This window comes from Vanellus vanellus, assembly GCF_965231255.1.
Source record: "Vanellus vanellus genome assembly, chromosome: 17".
Lineage (NCBI taxonomy): Eukaryota > Metazoa > Chordata > Aves > Charadriiformes > Charadriidae > Vanellus > Vanellus vanellus.
The window spans coordinates 12,197,777-12,214,276 of NC_138922.1; the positions used below are offsets into that span (position 1 = coordinate 12,197,777).

Sequence of the window (16,500 nt, forward strand, 5' to 3'; positions counted from 1 at the left end):
AGCCAGTGACAACTGGAACTACCTCCTGTTAGTTTTTTGTTTTTTTTTTTAACAACAGAAAATAGAAGAGCAGGAAAAAGACAAGACAAGAGGCAGGAAGGATTTGATAAAAGAAACACAAAGCCGCGGCTGCATCTCTCAAGCCCTCCTGCAGACTCTTGCGAGAGATGGCTCTCTATGCCTGCACACCTAGCTCATCCTGCGGGGGAGTCACAGGGGAGAGCAGAGCTTTCCACTGATCATCTCCAGCGTGCCAGAGGCGCTTAGGAGTGTCATTAAAATTCAAAGGGTCAGCCAAACCTTCAGAAGCGCTCATCCTACTTTACACACAAGAAGTCTATCCCGCTCTACTGCCTGTGGCTCCTTTGCGCTGGCTAGGAGGTGCAGGATAGTTCAAGTGAGGGTGCACTTCTCTCAGGGGTGCCCGGGGTGCATCCCTTGGGAGGGCACACATCCCAGCGAGAGGATGGATGCCAGTGCAGATGCACTCCGATGCGGACCACCTCTGCTCTGAGGAAGGCTGATTTGAACCCAAAGGACTGGGATGGCAGAGCTTTAGTCTGCCTTGTGCCATCCTGGCTCCTGAAGGAGGCAGGGAGAGGCGGCCCGGCTGCCCAGCCTCCTGGGGGTGCTTGGGGCAGCCAGAAGGCATCCCCACCTCTGAGGTGTGCGGGCAGGGAGCCGGGCCCCCGCACCCCGAGTCCGGCAGAGCCAGCAGCCTGGCTCCGGCAGCACTCCCATGCCTGGGAAATGACATCTGCTGCTCCAGAAGCCATGGCAACGTGCAGGAAGCAGGCTGCTGGCAGTGCCGGCCTGGGAAACCTAAAGCAGCACTGACACCTTCAGGAAGGGGAGACGAAGCTCAGCACCAGCCTCGGCTTGTCTTTTCCCTGCGCTGTGCCCTGCGGGGCTCAGAGCCTACTTGGGAGGTTCCTTCTTGAGCTGGCTCCTGCGATCCAGCTTGCTCATGACCTGCGTGATGTCCACGGTCGTGGCAGCTTCTTTGGCTTTGGCCTCTTCCTCCTGCTGCCTCAGGATGACGGGGCTGGGGCTGGAGCGGAGATGACGGCGTCCGAATGGGAAAGTGGAGCTGGGCAGAGAGTGACAGAAAGATGCAGGGCATTACTGAAAAGTAGAAGGGCACCAAAAACTCACCCCGGTAAGAAAACTGACCAGGAGGGCAAGCTCAGACACAAGAGGCAGATGTGCCACTATCACCCACACAACAACAAAGATTTGCAAATGCGGATGAGATGGTTTAAAGCAGGACTCAGTGCCACACATCAACTACAGAACTGCTAAAAGCATAAAGGCAGTCCTGCTCCTGGTCCTTGCGAGGGACTCCGAGGCCAGGAGATGGCCAGTACACTACTTCTTTTGTTGTAAGCATTTGCACATAACTAACACTCAGTGTGAAGCCAAACAACTACCATCACTGGAATTTTTTCTAGTGCCCTCAGTAAGATGAAGTTAGGGACCAGTATGGGTGTTTCTGCTGTCTGTGATACCCAAAAAAACCACCTGCTACCTGCTTCAGCAAAGCCACTACCAGCAGCAGTGGAAACAAGTGTTAAACCACCTCTGGATGAGCTACTGTCTCTTTAGCTTACCCAGGATGCTGAGTATTGTGTCTCCAGAACAGGCACTGACAAACACGAAGATAGTCACCAGGGGCCAACCAGCACCTGCCAGCAACCTTGTGATGTGTGGCTTAGGGAAAAACTAACCAAACCCCCAGGACAGCAGGAGGATTTTTTCCACTGACTTGAAATGAGCTTTAGATGAAACAACAGTGTGAAAGTCCATGATTCCTCTTTCTTACTTGCTAGATTGACAAGTGGAAGAGGAACAGAGAAAAAAAGCACACCACCCAGTCTGGCTCCGACGTTGCACGCTCAGCTTTAAGAAGCAACTGCAGTTCAAATGGCCTACATTTGCCATACAACCTTCATCTTGGTCGGGAAAAACCCATTTCAAGCCTGCCCCTTCTAAGTCTCTCTACCTTGTGCCAGCAGTCACTTGCACGTAAGATGCTGTTTGCTCCCATGTGGCTGCCTGTTACCAACCTTCACTTTGCAGGGGGTAAGTGGCTCTGTCCAGGCAGAGCTGAGCAGAACCCATGGAGGACCCTGCAGTGGCTCTGTGTTTCCTCTGGCAGCAAGCATTTTGTGGGTGGGAGTTTTCCCATGCCCTGTACACAATGCTCTCTCCTTCTAGGAAAGGAGCCATGATTAATTCAACAATCACAGCCTTTCTAAACAGACCCAACAGAGAAGGCAGCCGAGCAATTGTCAAGTCAATTCTGACTGCACACAAGCCACTTCCAAAGGGCTCACAAATAAACGTCACAATCAGTCTCAAAGCAAGGCACCTTTTTAGTGAAAATTTTTATTTAATTAAGTGAACATCTAAATCATAGTAATTTCGCTGCAACTCAGGCTTTTTCTACCCTTGCTACAACAAAAAAACCAAACCCCACAATTACATCCAGTTTCACTTGCCTTTTTTTGACAGTCTCTTGTGGCACAACAGCCTTGGCCAGCATTTCCTTGTATATTGGAGACTTTAAATAGCGGCCATAGGAGTCCTACTAGGAGAAAAAAGAGAAACTGGTAGTTACAGGCTGCAAACACCCTCATTAAAATCACCACCAAATACAGCTGCTCAGGGCCCAGGGAGGCTGGGAACTAGATAATCTCCCCCAGCAGCCCAAGGGACTTTGCATCTTTCAGGCAAATGTAGCTATTGAAACCAATACCCTTTCATCTTGGTGTAAAATTCCCAGGATTTTCCATCTCACAGTAAAGCTTCCCAGGTATGATCCAGACAAAAAGGCCCAAATTGAGCTTAGCCCAGGCCAGTAGTGTCTCACAGTCATTGCAAGGTGAGACACTCATGTTTCAGGAGCCAAACTTTTCAGCAACTGGCAAAAATCTGTATAGTTCTGCTGCTTTCAGTGTCAATGTGCATTAGCTGCTGCTCTGGCCCACAATGCTCCTTCCTGCTAAGTGTATTGTGTATTGCTCAGAGGGTGGAGTTACGGGTTATTTGTGGTCACCCTGATCTTATGAAAGCCATGATATACTGTATGCTGACATCAGTCCGCAGTCTGCTGCATCAGACCTAAAAGAAGGGTGCCTATCAACATAACCGCAGAAATATGTGTGAAAAATAATCAGTAAAACTTGAGATGGGCCATGGCTGGTTATGCTCTTTGTACAAAACTCATGCAGTTATATCACAATTGCTACTACCTTTCCCATCCACTGCTGAAGTCCATTTGGATACAAGCATCCCACCCTAGGGATACCTGATGCAACACACACAGGGTACTAACTGAATAAAGTTAAAAGATTTGTTCAAGCTTTGAATGAGCTGGTGACCAAGCTGGTATTAGAAAGTAGGACTTCCAGCAGACACCTGACCTTCACCACCGTGGGGATGTGCTGGCTTAGAGGGAAGAAGAAGCAGCAAAATACAAAGGCCTGAACCAGTGCTTGCTTCAGTCAGCAAATTTGAGGGATTTTCAAACAAAGGCAACTTGAAAGTGACAGCTGATGGCACACAAAGGCGTGGAAAGGCCCAGAGAACTGGAATCCCCCTAAGGCTTTGGAAACAAATAACAAACCTTTTTCATCAGCATGTAAATGTGGGTCTGAGCAGCATCCAAAACATAACGATGAGGGTGCTTGAGACCTTTGACTGTGATGCCCATTGTCGTGCCATCAATGTTAATCCAGCGCCTTGCTCCTGGAGCTAGGAAGAGCCTGCAAGGAGGAAGAATCAACACTGCCATTAACAACTGGAGAATTCCTGGAGATGCCTCTGTCAATTTGTGAAAGGAAAAGTCCCCTCAGCTCCCCACTACAATGTGCTGTCCTGATCTTGGGCAGTCAATCTCCTCTTCAACAGTCACTTCCTGTTGCACTGCTAACACACAACATAAACCAAATTTTAGCTGACTGGAAGCAAAAAGGGTCTCTCCACTCTCCTTGTGGCAGCCCCACAAGTCTCCGCTACTCCACACCTCTATTTAAATTACATGCCAAGACCCAAATGTAATAGTTTTCCTCTCTGTTCTCCACTATATAATAAAACAATACTTAATGCTTTCATCTTCAAAAGCTCCTTTCCTACACAGGGACATAGGACTGCCACATTTAATGACAGCTTACAATGAAAAGTCTCAGGAATAAATCATTTGGAGAATGACAATGGGTCAAGAAGGTGCTGGGACTCATGCACAAAGAGTTTAAGAATGCAAAATTATCACACTCACTTATAAATTTCTTCTGCTTTTTCTTTGACTTTGGATTGGTCTCCATACTTGAGATCCTCACAGGCTTCCCAGAAACTCAGATTCTCTCCTGCACAACAAGGATGCAGTCAGCAGAGAGCAAGACTGAGGAAAACGCAACCCCATTATTAACTCCTAAACTGAATTTGTTTGACACTGTATGTGTTAGCCCCAATTCAGTCTCTCCAATTCTTACAGCCACCTTGAAAATCCCCTTGGGACTGACGGAGGAAAACAACTTTCCTCTGCTCTCTGCTTAGGGACAAACGTCACCTGTAAGAACTTGTGAATCCAGCCAGTTCCAGCTTGCCTGGGAACAGTCCCTGCGCACAGGGAGTGCCCTGGGCTGTACTTTGTGTCCTGTGCCACTAGATGGTATTGCATGCACTGGCTGCACAGCCACTGCCTCCAAAGTCACTTCTCTGGCCTTTACTTTGTGACTTTGTCATTGTCTCAGCTCACAGCACCTACTGCAAAGGCATGGATTGCCACCACTGCTCTGTCTCAGCTGTGCAGCGTCCTGCTGTGTGGCCTAGGCAGAGGCAAAGAGAGAGACGCAACAGACCCACCGCTGAACTCCTTCCTCAGGAAGAGCTGGAAGTTCTGCCGACCTTTCGGGTCCCGTATCAGCTCACTGAAATTGAAGGCCCATCGCTCCACACGCATTCTGGTGGGGATTTCCACTCTGCACAGGTTGAAAACAAACAGCACTGCCAGCTTCATGTGGCCTATCTAATTGGCAGATTAATTAAAACCAAAATGCCCTTTGCTGGAATGCCAAGAGACTTCTCAGCACTCTGTTTTCCAGAATGCTGTAATGAGCTCCTGAAGTCTGCCCACTAAGTAAGCTGTAATTAAACAACTTGGTACACAGTGGGATGAGGATTTATCTCGGATTTATGCTGCTCTCACAATGACGGCCCAGCTTTGCCGGAGGTTTGACTCAGTCCTGTTCTGGAGGAGGCACTGGTTGTTGCCCAAAGCTTTGCTTCTCATAAAAGCATTCTGTGAAGGAATCCTTTGGGGCTATCTAATGGGATATTATCACTCTAACGGGATTGCTGGTCTCAAATGAGAACCAGTAATATGTTGCGTGCTTCAAGCACAGAGATGCCACTGTATAATTAGGAAATACGATACGAATGGAAAAACCAAGGGAGACCTCCAAGAAGGGATGAACAGCCACTACGTGCCTCCAACCCAAACTCTCTCTTAAGAAATCAGCCTGAGGTGTGTGCAAAGATCAAGGGCCAGGAGTTGAACCCTGAATTGCTACACCATTGGCAGCACCTACGTTAGCAAGGTTAACACTAAACCAAGTGCTATACCTGAGCGTAACTGGCTATATTCCATTTCTGTGCTAGCAAAAGAGGACTTCACCCATCCAAGGGGAGGATTAGACCCACTCAGCGGTGGCTGAGTACATACTCCCATCATCAGTTTAGGAATTTCTGCAATGTTACAGAAGGCTCCACTTGAAGAAGATAATTCTGGAAGTTCAGCATGGAGTATTCCCAAGAGGCAGTTTCTTCAGCATGGCCAAGCTATGTCAGAAAGAGAATGCTTCCCTGCTCATGATCAGAGACCAGATATCATGACAAAATCAGTGGTTCCCTTTTCTGATTTCTATCAGCATAAAGGTCAGTGTAAACCACAAGCTGGCAAAAGAATACAAATACATACAGCTTTGCATTGAGATCCCAGAACTCAGGGTCATCTGTTACCCAGGGGTTGCTGGGGAGACATCCAGACAGGATAGGATCATTGGAGAGGAACTGCTCAGAGTACTTCACAAGTCTGCAAGTAAATCCAACAAAATCAAAACATTAATTTGCAGGCAGAATTGTAGCCGCCCCCATTACAACCAAATAAATGGCTGAACAGTCTATAGACACCTTCAGAGGTGCAGCCCTGTCAGCACAGGGGTCTTCAATGTGGCCACTGCCTTACTAGAAAAATAGATTCATCAGCTCAGTTAATATTTTCCATTTCCCAAACAGACACCTCCTGGTTGTCTTTCAAAGCAGTGATTTTGTCAGTTCAAGTGTAGGGAGATACAAGACTCTCTTCCATCACCTCCTTTTGCCTCTTCATTTCAAGGAAGTGGGACTAAACCCTAAAGTGGCTTCTGTTTCCTTCTCCAGGCAACTGGCAAAGGCCTGATCCTGCACCATTTTGCCACACATTACAGAGAGTAAAGCACCAGAGAAGAGGAGAGCAAGTGCTGCATTTGCTTCGAGTGGGTTCTCTACAGCCTTCCCATGGATGTGGGAGAGCCCAGGGAGCTCCAGGAGAGGTGGAGGAGTGCTGAGGGCACAGCGCGGCTTCTCCTTTCCTCCTCTCACCTACCGCACAGCTCATTCCTCTGCAAATGACTCTGAGGGCTTGGCAGAAAGCAAAAATGTCTATATCCTAGCAGGAACCAGACAAACACTTCTCCTACCTTCTAAGTTGGCCAGACTTGTAATTACAACCGATTTCACTAATGTCCTGGAATTTTAGCTTTCTCCTCCCTCTTTCATTCTTGAAAAAATCATTTGGTTTCTGTGTTTAAAATTCCTTCCAGGCCAAACTGCTTTCATGTGCTCAAAGTGGGGAGTGCACTGTCCAAGGACCCATTGCTAACAGGCACCTTGGCACAGATCCTGCAATTATACAATGCTACTGCACAAAGCATACCACAGGTTTGACATAGAAGTGCTCGATCCTATCTTCTCACTGGAAATGCGAAGGCATTCAGCACCTGCATAATCCACTCCGATCTATATATTCTAATCAGGCTACAAATCTAAACCTGTCAACTCTGGTAACATTGCTCTGTCCTTTTAATAATCAGTGCTTTGGAGCTCCTCCTAAATCAATGCAATCCTCTGATGCATGTCCACTATCTAGTTGCTGCTCTTATCCTCATCAATAATAATTTGATTTGGACCAAATCCTGCAGCTGACACGGAGATCCAAATTTCCTGAGGATTTTTTGATCCAGGTGATAGGCATTATCCATCAGAAGACTAGGACTAAGGTGTGCAAAGCTCCATTGCCAAAGAGTTAAGCACCACAAAATTCCTGGAAGGTAGTCAGGTGTCCCCAGCTCCAGCTCAGTTTGGAAAATTGAGGCAGGAGAGTTTCAAGTGACCTGGGAGTCAGTGACAGAAGAAATGAGCAGAACTGCTGATGCCTTGCAAGTTGTGGTTCTCTGAAGACAACACTGCTTCCCAGACTCTTCCCCCCATTTCATTCATCCATGACTGTCTTCTCCCAGGGAACAGGGCTGAGCACCTTGTTTATCTCAGATTCAATATGAACCTCTGGGTGGCAATGGCTATGTAAAACAGACTGGTGGTGTGGACTGCACCTCTAGGCAACTGGCCAGCACGTAAGACTCCAGGTAAGAAATGCCTGTGGCAAACGCACTAATGGCTAGTGCTAGGACTTTGCACTTAATGGGATTCATCAAGAATCTGATCAGGAAACATTCCCACTGAGAAGAGGAATTACTAATTAATTGCTTGGACATTTATGGAGTGTGTTCCTTCATAATACAGAATAACCCAAGACTTCCCCAGCCTGCTGCCTTCTGGTGAGCATCACCATACGAGCAAGAACACTTGCTGGGGCTGAATCCAGCCCAGCAGGCTGAGGACCAGGGACAGGAGGGTCACTCTGTCCCTCCTGCTTACTCATCCCACACAGTACCAGGCACAGGACGGACACACTGGTGCATCTTCACAAGGCAGCCTCCATGCAGCTGCTTTTACAGACTGCAGAGCTGTGCTGGATCCCAAGCGCCACAGCCCAGTCCTGATCAGTGTGAACATCTCTTGATTTCAGAGGGAATCTCAGCCTAGAGGCTGGCACTGCTCTACAGATATTCACAGTAAAGCTCCCCTTAGCTCCGAGGGAGACTCTTCATCATCACTGGGACTCTGACCCTTCCTCTGCCTTATGCCTCCTGGCCCAGGCAACGCACAGCCCAGACAGCACAAACAACACTGCGTGTGGCCACCATATTGATTCCCCTGACTGAGTGACCAGCTGCCAAAGCAGATAGCTTAATCATCTCATTAGGAGATGAGTGCTGAAGACTAATTAATTTGTGGACAGAAGGAAAACAGGACTTACCCTCCAAGAGAGACAGAAGATTTCACTCTGGACTTCATGATGGCCTGCTGATAGTACATGATCTGAGAAGGATCAGACACATCCATGGTTAGAAGCATGGGGATGTGAAGACAAGCCCTCTCCCAGGTAGTGAGGCTAACTACAACAGGGACTGCTTCTTCCCTAATTATTGGATATCCAAGGAATCAGAGAATCCCTAAACTGTATTAGTAAAATGGCTGTTCTCACTGAGCTTATTGCAAATGTCAGAAGAGCATTTTGCAATGTGCTAGTAATTAAAAAGCACTCCCAACGCTATATAAAAAATTGGATAATGGCATTCTAGGCACCTACAAATGCTCTGGATGACTTAGCATGCAATTATCATTGATCCTTGGCTGTTTCTACACTGGCGCCTACGATTTCCCCACTACTAATTTTGATCTATTGGATATTAGCCCTGGTGTCTGTCCTTGCTTGAGCCTTCCCGTCACTGGGAGAGCTGCTGGCTGTCTGCAGTGGGAGGTGCAGTGGCAGGAAATGTCCGGAAAGCACATTGACCAAAAGCTTCATGGGGCAGAGACTCTGCCAGCAAAACCCAGGTGTTTTTAAAACAGTTTATCCCCTGCAAAGGGGACTTTGAGCCCCCATGCAACACTGACGTAAGCAATACATACAGGATGAACACCTAAAAGTGAGGGAAGGACCACTTACCTCTCTCCTATAAACGTCCATAGTTTTTTTCTGTAAAATAAACACAAATCATTAAATTTGGATGAGCGCTTTCACTTGCCTTTTTTTGAGACATGAAAACACCGTTGCAGGGCTGCCATTGGGCAGCGCTCTCCAATTAATTCTCATTACAATTAAAATCAAACACAGCAGCTAAGCTAATCAGGGTATCATCAAAGCTAAGAGCATCCACACACCGTAAATTGTTCCATTAGCTGTATTTACTGTTTAGCGTTGCTTCTTCCATCACAGGCTGCCTGTATGCCTTCAATTAAGGGGTTATTCTAATGGAGCTAAAATAGATTCGTTTACGAGACACAGATTAGATCATTCAATATTAGCTAAAGGAGACAGGAACCAACACATTGCAAAATATAAACACCACAATTAAAAGCCTCAGAAGCAGTATCTGCTGCACAAAGGGTGCTTATGTTGTGATTTGAATAACTCAGACTATGTTACATGTCATCCACAAATGAGCAAGCAATTGAAGGCAAGAAATTAACTGCAGGGTGTTTATTCACACAGCTTCCTTTGAAGCACAGTTACTTTGTGTGAATTAAACTTGAGGAGGGAGAAGGAAAGACAGGCTAAGTCAGGGATGTTCCCAGAAAACCTTTAACGGCTTATGCAGTGTTTCGGTTCTTCATCTCCTGTTTTAGCCCACAAGATCTGCATCCCAGAATTATACTATCAAACTAACCCTGTGGCAGACACGGGTCTGCAGAGTGCCTTGGTGAAGTGCAGTTTGCAAGCAACAAGGGATGAAGCAGGCACAGCTACAGCACGAATGGCACAGGCAGCCTGCTTCTCCCATCTTCTCACCAGAGAACCTGCACCCTGAGCTGCCCCTATTTTGTGAAAGGCAAGACGCTCTCCCAGGGCTGCTTTGTGAGGGGACCATCGTGGGGACACCGGTGCAGATCTGCTTTTGCATTTTAACTATTGTCACTAACTAGTCTTGCTCAGGAGGGACAACCTATTCTTTATATGGAAGAAAAATTGTGCTGAAACTTGGTTGATTTTGAGGGGGCACACTCACCATTTCAGCAGCAGGAGCCAGATACACATCACATCAGCCAATCTGTACAGCACTACCACGACGACAGCCCATCTGATCTGAACACAACCCTAGCCTGGCCACTGTAGTACTAACAGAGATCCTCAACTGTGGCATTGCAAAGGGAGGAAGCTTTTTCTGCTGGAAATATCATGACCAGCTCTGAATGACTGCAGTGCACATAATCTCATCAGGGACAAACAGGAAAGCAAACAGTAGCTGCATAAGCGGCGATGCTCTGCTGGCCACACACAAGGAACTGCGTGCAAGGGGGTAAGCGCTGACACATCAGGGGGAGGAAAAACCTCCTGGACAACAGGATCTTTGGCCAACAGAATCCCTTGCTGATTCAAAGCCTCCTGGGACATCTTATAAACGATGGAGGACACACAGATTAAAGAACAACTTTTCCCCCTGTAGCTGTACCCCTGATACCAGGCCAGCTTCCATGTAGGCACCATTCCTTCCCCCATTTCTAGTGTCATCATTGTTTCAGATAGACTGTAGAAATAGAAGGCAAAAAAGAAAAAATATCACCTGCTCGTGTAGAGAAACTCACTGCGTTTACTGTCCTAGAAGTGTCCTCTTTACAGAACTTTGTTTCTGTTTCAGGCCAGCTATTTCCTGCACAATAGGAGTTCACTATCTCCTTGGGGAACCCGAGGCCCCATCAGATTTACAAGTGCCAGCTGAACTGTCCCATTTGGTAGAACTTAATTGCAGCTAGGGAATTTACTTTAGGAAAATCAACACGTTAAAATCATTAGATGGTTTTAAAAAGCTCCTCATTTCTTCCTCTGTTTTGTCAAGTGGGTGCCTCAGACAGGTCTGTGCAGTGGGGTGAAGACAGGTGGATGCTGGCATAACGGCTTGAACACAGCTCACGTGGCAGTAAAGTTGTGTTATCTTCTACAGGGGTCTTAGAGGCAGGCAGCACACCACACACACATGAGACAAACAGCTGGTGGGAAAAAGAACACAGTAAGTTAAATGTTACATAGAGCAAGAAAGGCATGAATTAAAATGCCATCACAGCAGAGAAATTATATGTGGGTGAGTAAAAAGCTAAGCTAATGCCATGTCTGCAAACAAGGAAAGATTATTTCTTTTTTTAAAAGTGCATCCTACACCAAGGATCCCCTCCTGCCATAGCTTGAGCGTGTGGGTCAACGCTCTGGACAGCTGGTCCTGGGAAAGACAAGGGGCTTTGGTGAGGTGCTCCAGGGTGGGGAGGGGATTTGCCAAGGCTCACCCAGAAAAGGGAGCTACGGCATGAGAAGAGCTGAGCACCGCTGTGTAGTGGCACACGCTGAACTGGAGCAGAATCAAAGAGGAGCCCAGCACTGAACACCCTACTGAGGGCTGCAGGTGGGTGCTGGCTGTGCTCAGCCTTTTCTAATTCTCAAATCCACAGTAACTGGGAAGGATCTCAGCAATTTCACCCCAGAGCTGCACATCATTTCATTTCCCTTTCTCCAGCAGTGCTCCCATCACCAGTTTCCAGCTTCACTGCTGGTACAAGGGACCCTGAATACCCTCTGTGTTACTACTGAGCACTACCAGTTGTCCCCACCGTCCTACCCATCCTTACCCCCAGATACTGAGAGCAGCAATGCTGAAGTGCCCTGTACCACCCCCATTTGGAAGGAAATAATATTTGGAACAAAACAGTAATTTCTTATAATGAGATTAATTTTGCAATGCCCTTAATGAGTGACTTATCGCAATTAATGTGGATAAGCTCCCCAGCCCTGCAGGCTTCAAATCAAAATGGCAATTAGTGAAAGACCTTGGTGTATCTCAGGCGAGTGCCACGTGCTGTTAAAGATCCTCCTCCCCAAGACGCACAGCAACATTTGGACACCCTGCACAGCCTCGTCAGACCCCGCTGCCACCAGCTAAGTGCTCTCCATGAACACAGGCAGCGGCTGCAAAAGCTCAGCTGGGAGCGAGCCAGGATCTGCTCAAGAGCCCTGTGTCTGGAGCCGATCCATATTGCTGAAGCCACGAGCTCCTACAAGAGCTGGGACATCTGCTAACTTCCAGCTAACCGTTCTCATGGACCTCCTCTGCTCTCAGTGTGGGTCTTCCTGACCACATTGTGGAGATAATGGTCATTATGTTTTTGCCTATCTGCCCACCATTCAGTGTTTACAGAGGCCATAAACAGCTGGACAACAGCTTTTGTGCGTATGCCCAGATGGAGCTCGGAGTGAAGAACAAGCACAGGCCACTGTTATCCAGAGCTCATTTTGGAACAGGGCACTGCAAATCATGCCCGCACTCTGCCCTGAACGCTGCAGTGCTCTCTGTCCGTGCACACAGCACGGCCAGCTGCGAGGATGACCACGGGGGATGACCACGGGGATCCTCTGCAGAGTACCAGCTGCCGAGCAGGGGGCAGTGCCAGCATAGCTCAGCCTCCCCCCACAGCTCACTTGATTGCAAAAACCTGTGGGCACTGCCTCTCTGACACTGCAGTGGCAAACAGCACTCCGGCGTGCACACAGCTCTGTTTCTGCACACACAAACACCTCCTCTCAGGTGCAGATGTGGGCCTTTCCCCACACGCAGCCAGCTGAGGGCCCCACACGCCAAAGGCAAATTCCGAGCCTAGCATAAGATCATCTCAACATGCAACTCCACTGTGCTGGTGCTTCCAGCCCAACAGCTGGAAATCAGTTCTGTGACAGTCCATATGCCCAGTTTTGTTCAAATTGCTGGTTTTCCCCTATCTTGTTTATCTGCTTCTGACACTGTTATTTCAAAAGATGTGATGGATGCAGCAGACGTTATGAGTTTATCAGGCAGCCAAATTGACAGAGACTTATGAAATTAAAGGACAGCAATGACTACGATGATCTGTGGCTGCTTTGCTGCGTACAACAAGCCAGGGCATTTCATTCAGTAGTCCCTGAATCTAGCACAGTAATTTTTGGCTAAGCTAAAGCACCTTTCAGAAAGATTCTCTGGTTACAGAAGGCGGCAAAAGCTGAGTGTGTACCTGCAGGCCAGTCACCGGGCTCTGGCAGTTGCCTGGTAACTCACTGAGCAGTGAGGCTCGATCATGAGCCTGAGACCTGGGTAACAAAAGGCTAAAGCATCCCTTAATTAGCTGTTCAATGCACAGCTACTTCTGCCTTAATCCTCCTGCCCAACTACAACTCCTAACTCATTATAACCGAGAGGGATGCCCATGGGTCAGTAATAAAAGTCCCTTTCAAAGGAGTGTGATGTTTGGCTGAGCACCTGTTTATCCCCAGAGGACTCTATCAATTAGGGAGGAAGCAGCCCACCAAAGGGTCTGAGGCAAGTGAGAGAGAGATGTTCATGTCAATATCAGCTTCAAAGAAGTCATTCTGATGTCAGAAATTAATTATCACCGGGAATATCTTCTTTCTCAGCTGCCAAGATAAAAGAAAACTAATTGGCCAACAAAGTGAAGCTAGATTGAGTGGGAGCAGAGACACAAATCAAATAAATGGCTGCTGGATTCATGCACTCAATTTTCTGCTCTCATCGTTTCACCTATGCTAAAGTCAGAGGCTTGGCCCACAGAAAACATCAATAAAACTCTGCACTGCCTTCAGCAGGGGTAAGATACGGCCAACAAAGCACAGTCCAGCTCAGCATTTAACCAGCAGAGCTTGTGCCATCCCTTCTGTTCACCAAAGGCTGTTGAGCCACAGGTGCTTGTGAGAGCAGTCTGAAGAAATAATAATTAAAAAAAGCTGTTAGTCCAAAAGTGGTTTTACATGGGCTTTTGGCTGTCTCATGTATTGTCAATCGCTCTTTCAAAAGCAAAAAGTGGAGCAAGAAGAACCTTCCCTCTTCAGCTCAGCCTCCAGAGAGGAGGCATAGCTCAGAGATCAGCTTAAAGGAGAAAAGCAGTGAAGTCACCCCAAAGCTAGTGTCCTTTGGCTCATGCCCTCCTTGGAGTCTCTGCTTGATGGGAGGAATTGACCATCTCTCTTATGTCCAGGATGGGTACTGAAGGGAGATCCCTCAGCTCACTTCCTCTGTGCTACCAAGCAGCTGGCAGATAGCTACAGGCTTCCAGACCGTTTGCAAACCTAAAATCTCCTTCCATGTCAGCTGTAAAACTGTTGGTGGGAAGTTGGCTTACTCCTCTTTTCCATCCCTCTCCTTTTCCTCCACTCCTTTTGTCTTAAAATAAAAAAAAAAAAAAAAGGCTTTCAGCAGCTGCTACTTACAGCAAGAAAAAATAAAATACACCCCAACCCTACATTTTGCTCATTTTCAGTCTCTATAGCAACAGAACACAGTTGGCCAAAGCAATTATCCTGCCTCTGGCTGTTGAGATGTTTAAAGGCTGTTACAAAAATGAGAAGTTGTGGGAATACAGTGAGTGTGATCACAGAAACATTTGCATTTAATTGCTGAGAGACACTTTGACTTCACTTCCAAATGAACACCATTAAGTGCACAAATGCAAAACTGCTTAAAAGGACTGATGGAGAAAGAGAAGAGCAGCTCCGGCTCCTCATCCATTGACTGCATGTGTCTTATTGTGGACTCTGAACCAGTCCCCCCCATTATAGCCTCCACGGTCTCTGTTCATTAATTCTGTTTCTTTACAGTCTAGCTATACAATATGCATTCTTTGGCAACATATTGTGTCTCCTATCCAACACACCAACTTCTCCATTTTCTTGCCACACATTACCATTTTGGAGGTATTCTGTCACTTTATTTTAAACCTGGATCTTTCCTCTGATCCCCAACCCCACGCAGAGTTCATTCAGGACTAATAAAAAGGCAACAGTAAGCATCTGAAGGTAGAGGATTCCTTAATTCAGCTTCCCCAGCAGAGAAAACATATCCTGTAGCTAAACACTCACACTTACTTGTGTGGCAAGAAAGCTGACAAAGTATTTTCAAGCCAAAAGATGCTGCCAAAGCCTATTTTGAGGGCCCCACCCCCTGGACAATGAGACAGCTTCAACTTCTGACCTGTTTGGCTGTCACGGCTGAGCTGACTCGCTCAGCCCGTGGTGCCCAAAAAACCACAATCCCAGGGATGTTGTCTGGGTCCTCCCAAACAAATTCAGTAGGTGTGAAACAAAAACCTGTCTCACCTGGTTTACCTTATTTTCATTTGGATCCGTTACGCGATCTAATCCGTACTCTAGGACATCTAGCATGCCGGGCTGTTATGAATGAGAAACATCAGTAGTTTTGTAATTCATTTGTTTTGAAGTTTGTGGTTCACACAAATGCATGAGGAGACCCCCGAGCCCCGAAGGGCTCCACTGCCAGCAGCTCCTGGCCAGCAATGCCCTGGGGGAGCTCTGCCCCCCAAATTTGGCATCACTCCCCTCCAAGCATGGCCGCTGCAGCTAGACCTCCCTCCCTTGCACCTTTGAAAGCAACCAAGGAGAAAAGTGTGGACTCAGGGCAGGCCTAGGCTGACCCCTTCCTCAAGAAGCAACGACAGGGTGCACAGCCCAGAGGCCATGCCCAGGACTGTGCCCTTGATGTGGGGGAGTTTGTCTCAGGTGGCTGCAGGGAGGGCACCTGAGGCACTAAAGCCACACGCCATCATCCTTTACTTACAGGAGTTCGGTTCACAAGCCAGTAGGCTCTTTCCTGGCAGTCCAGGGCGTACCTGTCCGCTTTCTTCCGCTCCTTCCCTGCCCTGCGAAGCCAAGAACAGGATTTAACTCTACTGGGGGAATTAATGAATTTTGCTCTGCTAAAACCAGTGGGATGAGAAAGGGGGCACACCTCTAGTCTTCCCTGCCGCATGGTCCCACTCTGACTGCACGATGCTCTGATGCAGCCTCCTGACCACATCTTACCCGAGCTAATTCTGGACTGCAAATCATGCTGTTCACATGGGCACACATGACTGTAGCTTTTGAGAAATCATCGTCTTCCTGAGCTCAGCTGGGAGCAGACACATCCTCTTTTGATTAGACAGACAGCCATTTGGTAGAGTTTTATGCTAACAACCGGCTACTTGCGGTCAGTCCTGCTGCCTCATGTTTATCCATCTCTGATGTCCCCAGGCACTATCTGCGGACTGCCACACAGAGATACATCCTGAACACATCTCATCCCCATCTCACAGTAAAGGGAGGCATTTCTCACAAAAATGATTTGGAAATGGTACCAAGCAGTGTTCCCAGGCACCAAAACCCAAATCACCTCTACTATTAAACAGAAGAAGCACCAGCATGGTTTGGGCTTGGACCAACTAATTCTTTCCCAGACAACTCCTGGGCACAGTTTGGGACTTAGCATGGGCAATGGAGCATTCCCAAAAGGCTGTTTGCATGTGGCCAAT

At 47.6% G+C, this 16,500-nt stretch overlaps 1 protein-coding gene across 1 annotated transcript in view; it reads right to left on the reverse strand.

Annotated features, from left to right (window-relative positions):
- Positions 1-918: 918 nt before the first annotated feature.
- Positions 919-16,500, reverse strand: part of LOC309679027 (regulator of G-protein signaling 9-like) — a gene marked incomplete at both ends in the record, with an annotated part of 28,942 nt that continues 13,360 nt past the window's right edge. The window contains 10 exons of the mRNA XM_082492252.1: positions 919-1,090; positions 2,502-2,587; positions 3,629-3,767; positions 4,280-4,367; positions 4,867-4,982; positions 5,981-6,094; positions 8,420-8,481; positions 9,113-9,142; positions 15,290-15,361; positions 15,768-15,849. Of these exons, the coding sequence (XP_082348378.1) occupies positions 919-1,090; positions 2,502-2,587; positions 3,629-3,767; positions 4,280-4,367; positions 4,867-4,982; positions 5,981-6,094; positions 8,420-8,481; positions 9,113-9,142; positions 15,290-15,361; positions 15,768-15,849 (961 nt within the window). The remainder of the gene's footprint in view (positions 1,091-2,501; positions 2,588-3,628; positions 3,768-4,279; positions 4,368-4,866; positions 4,983-5,980; positions 6,095-8,419; positions 8,482-9,112; positions 9,143-15,289; positions 15,362-15,767; positions 15,850-16,500) is intronic.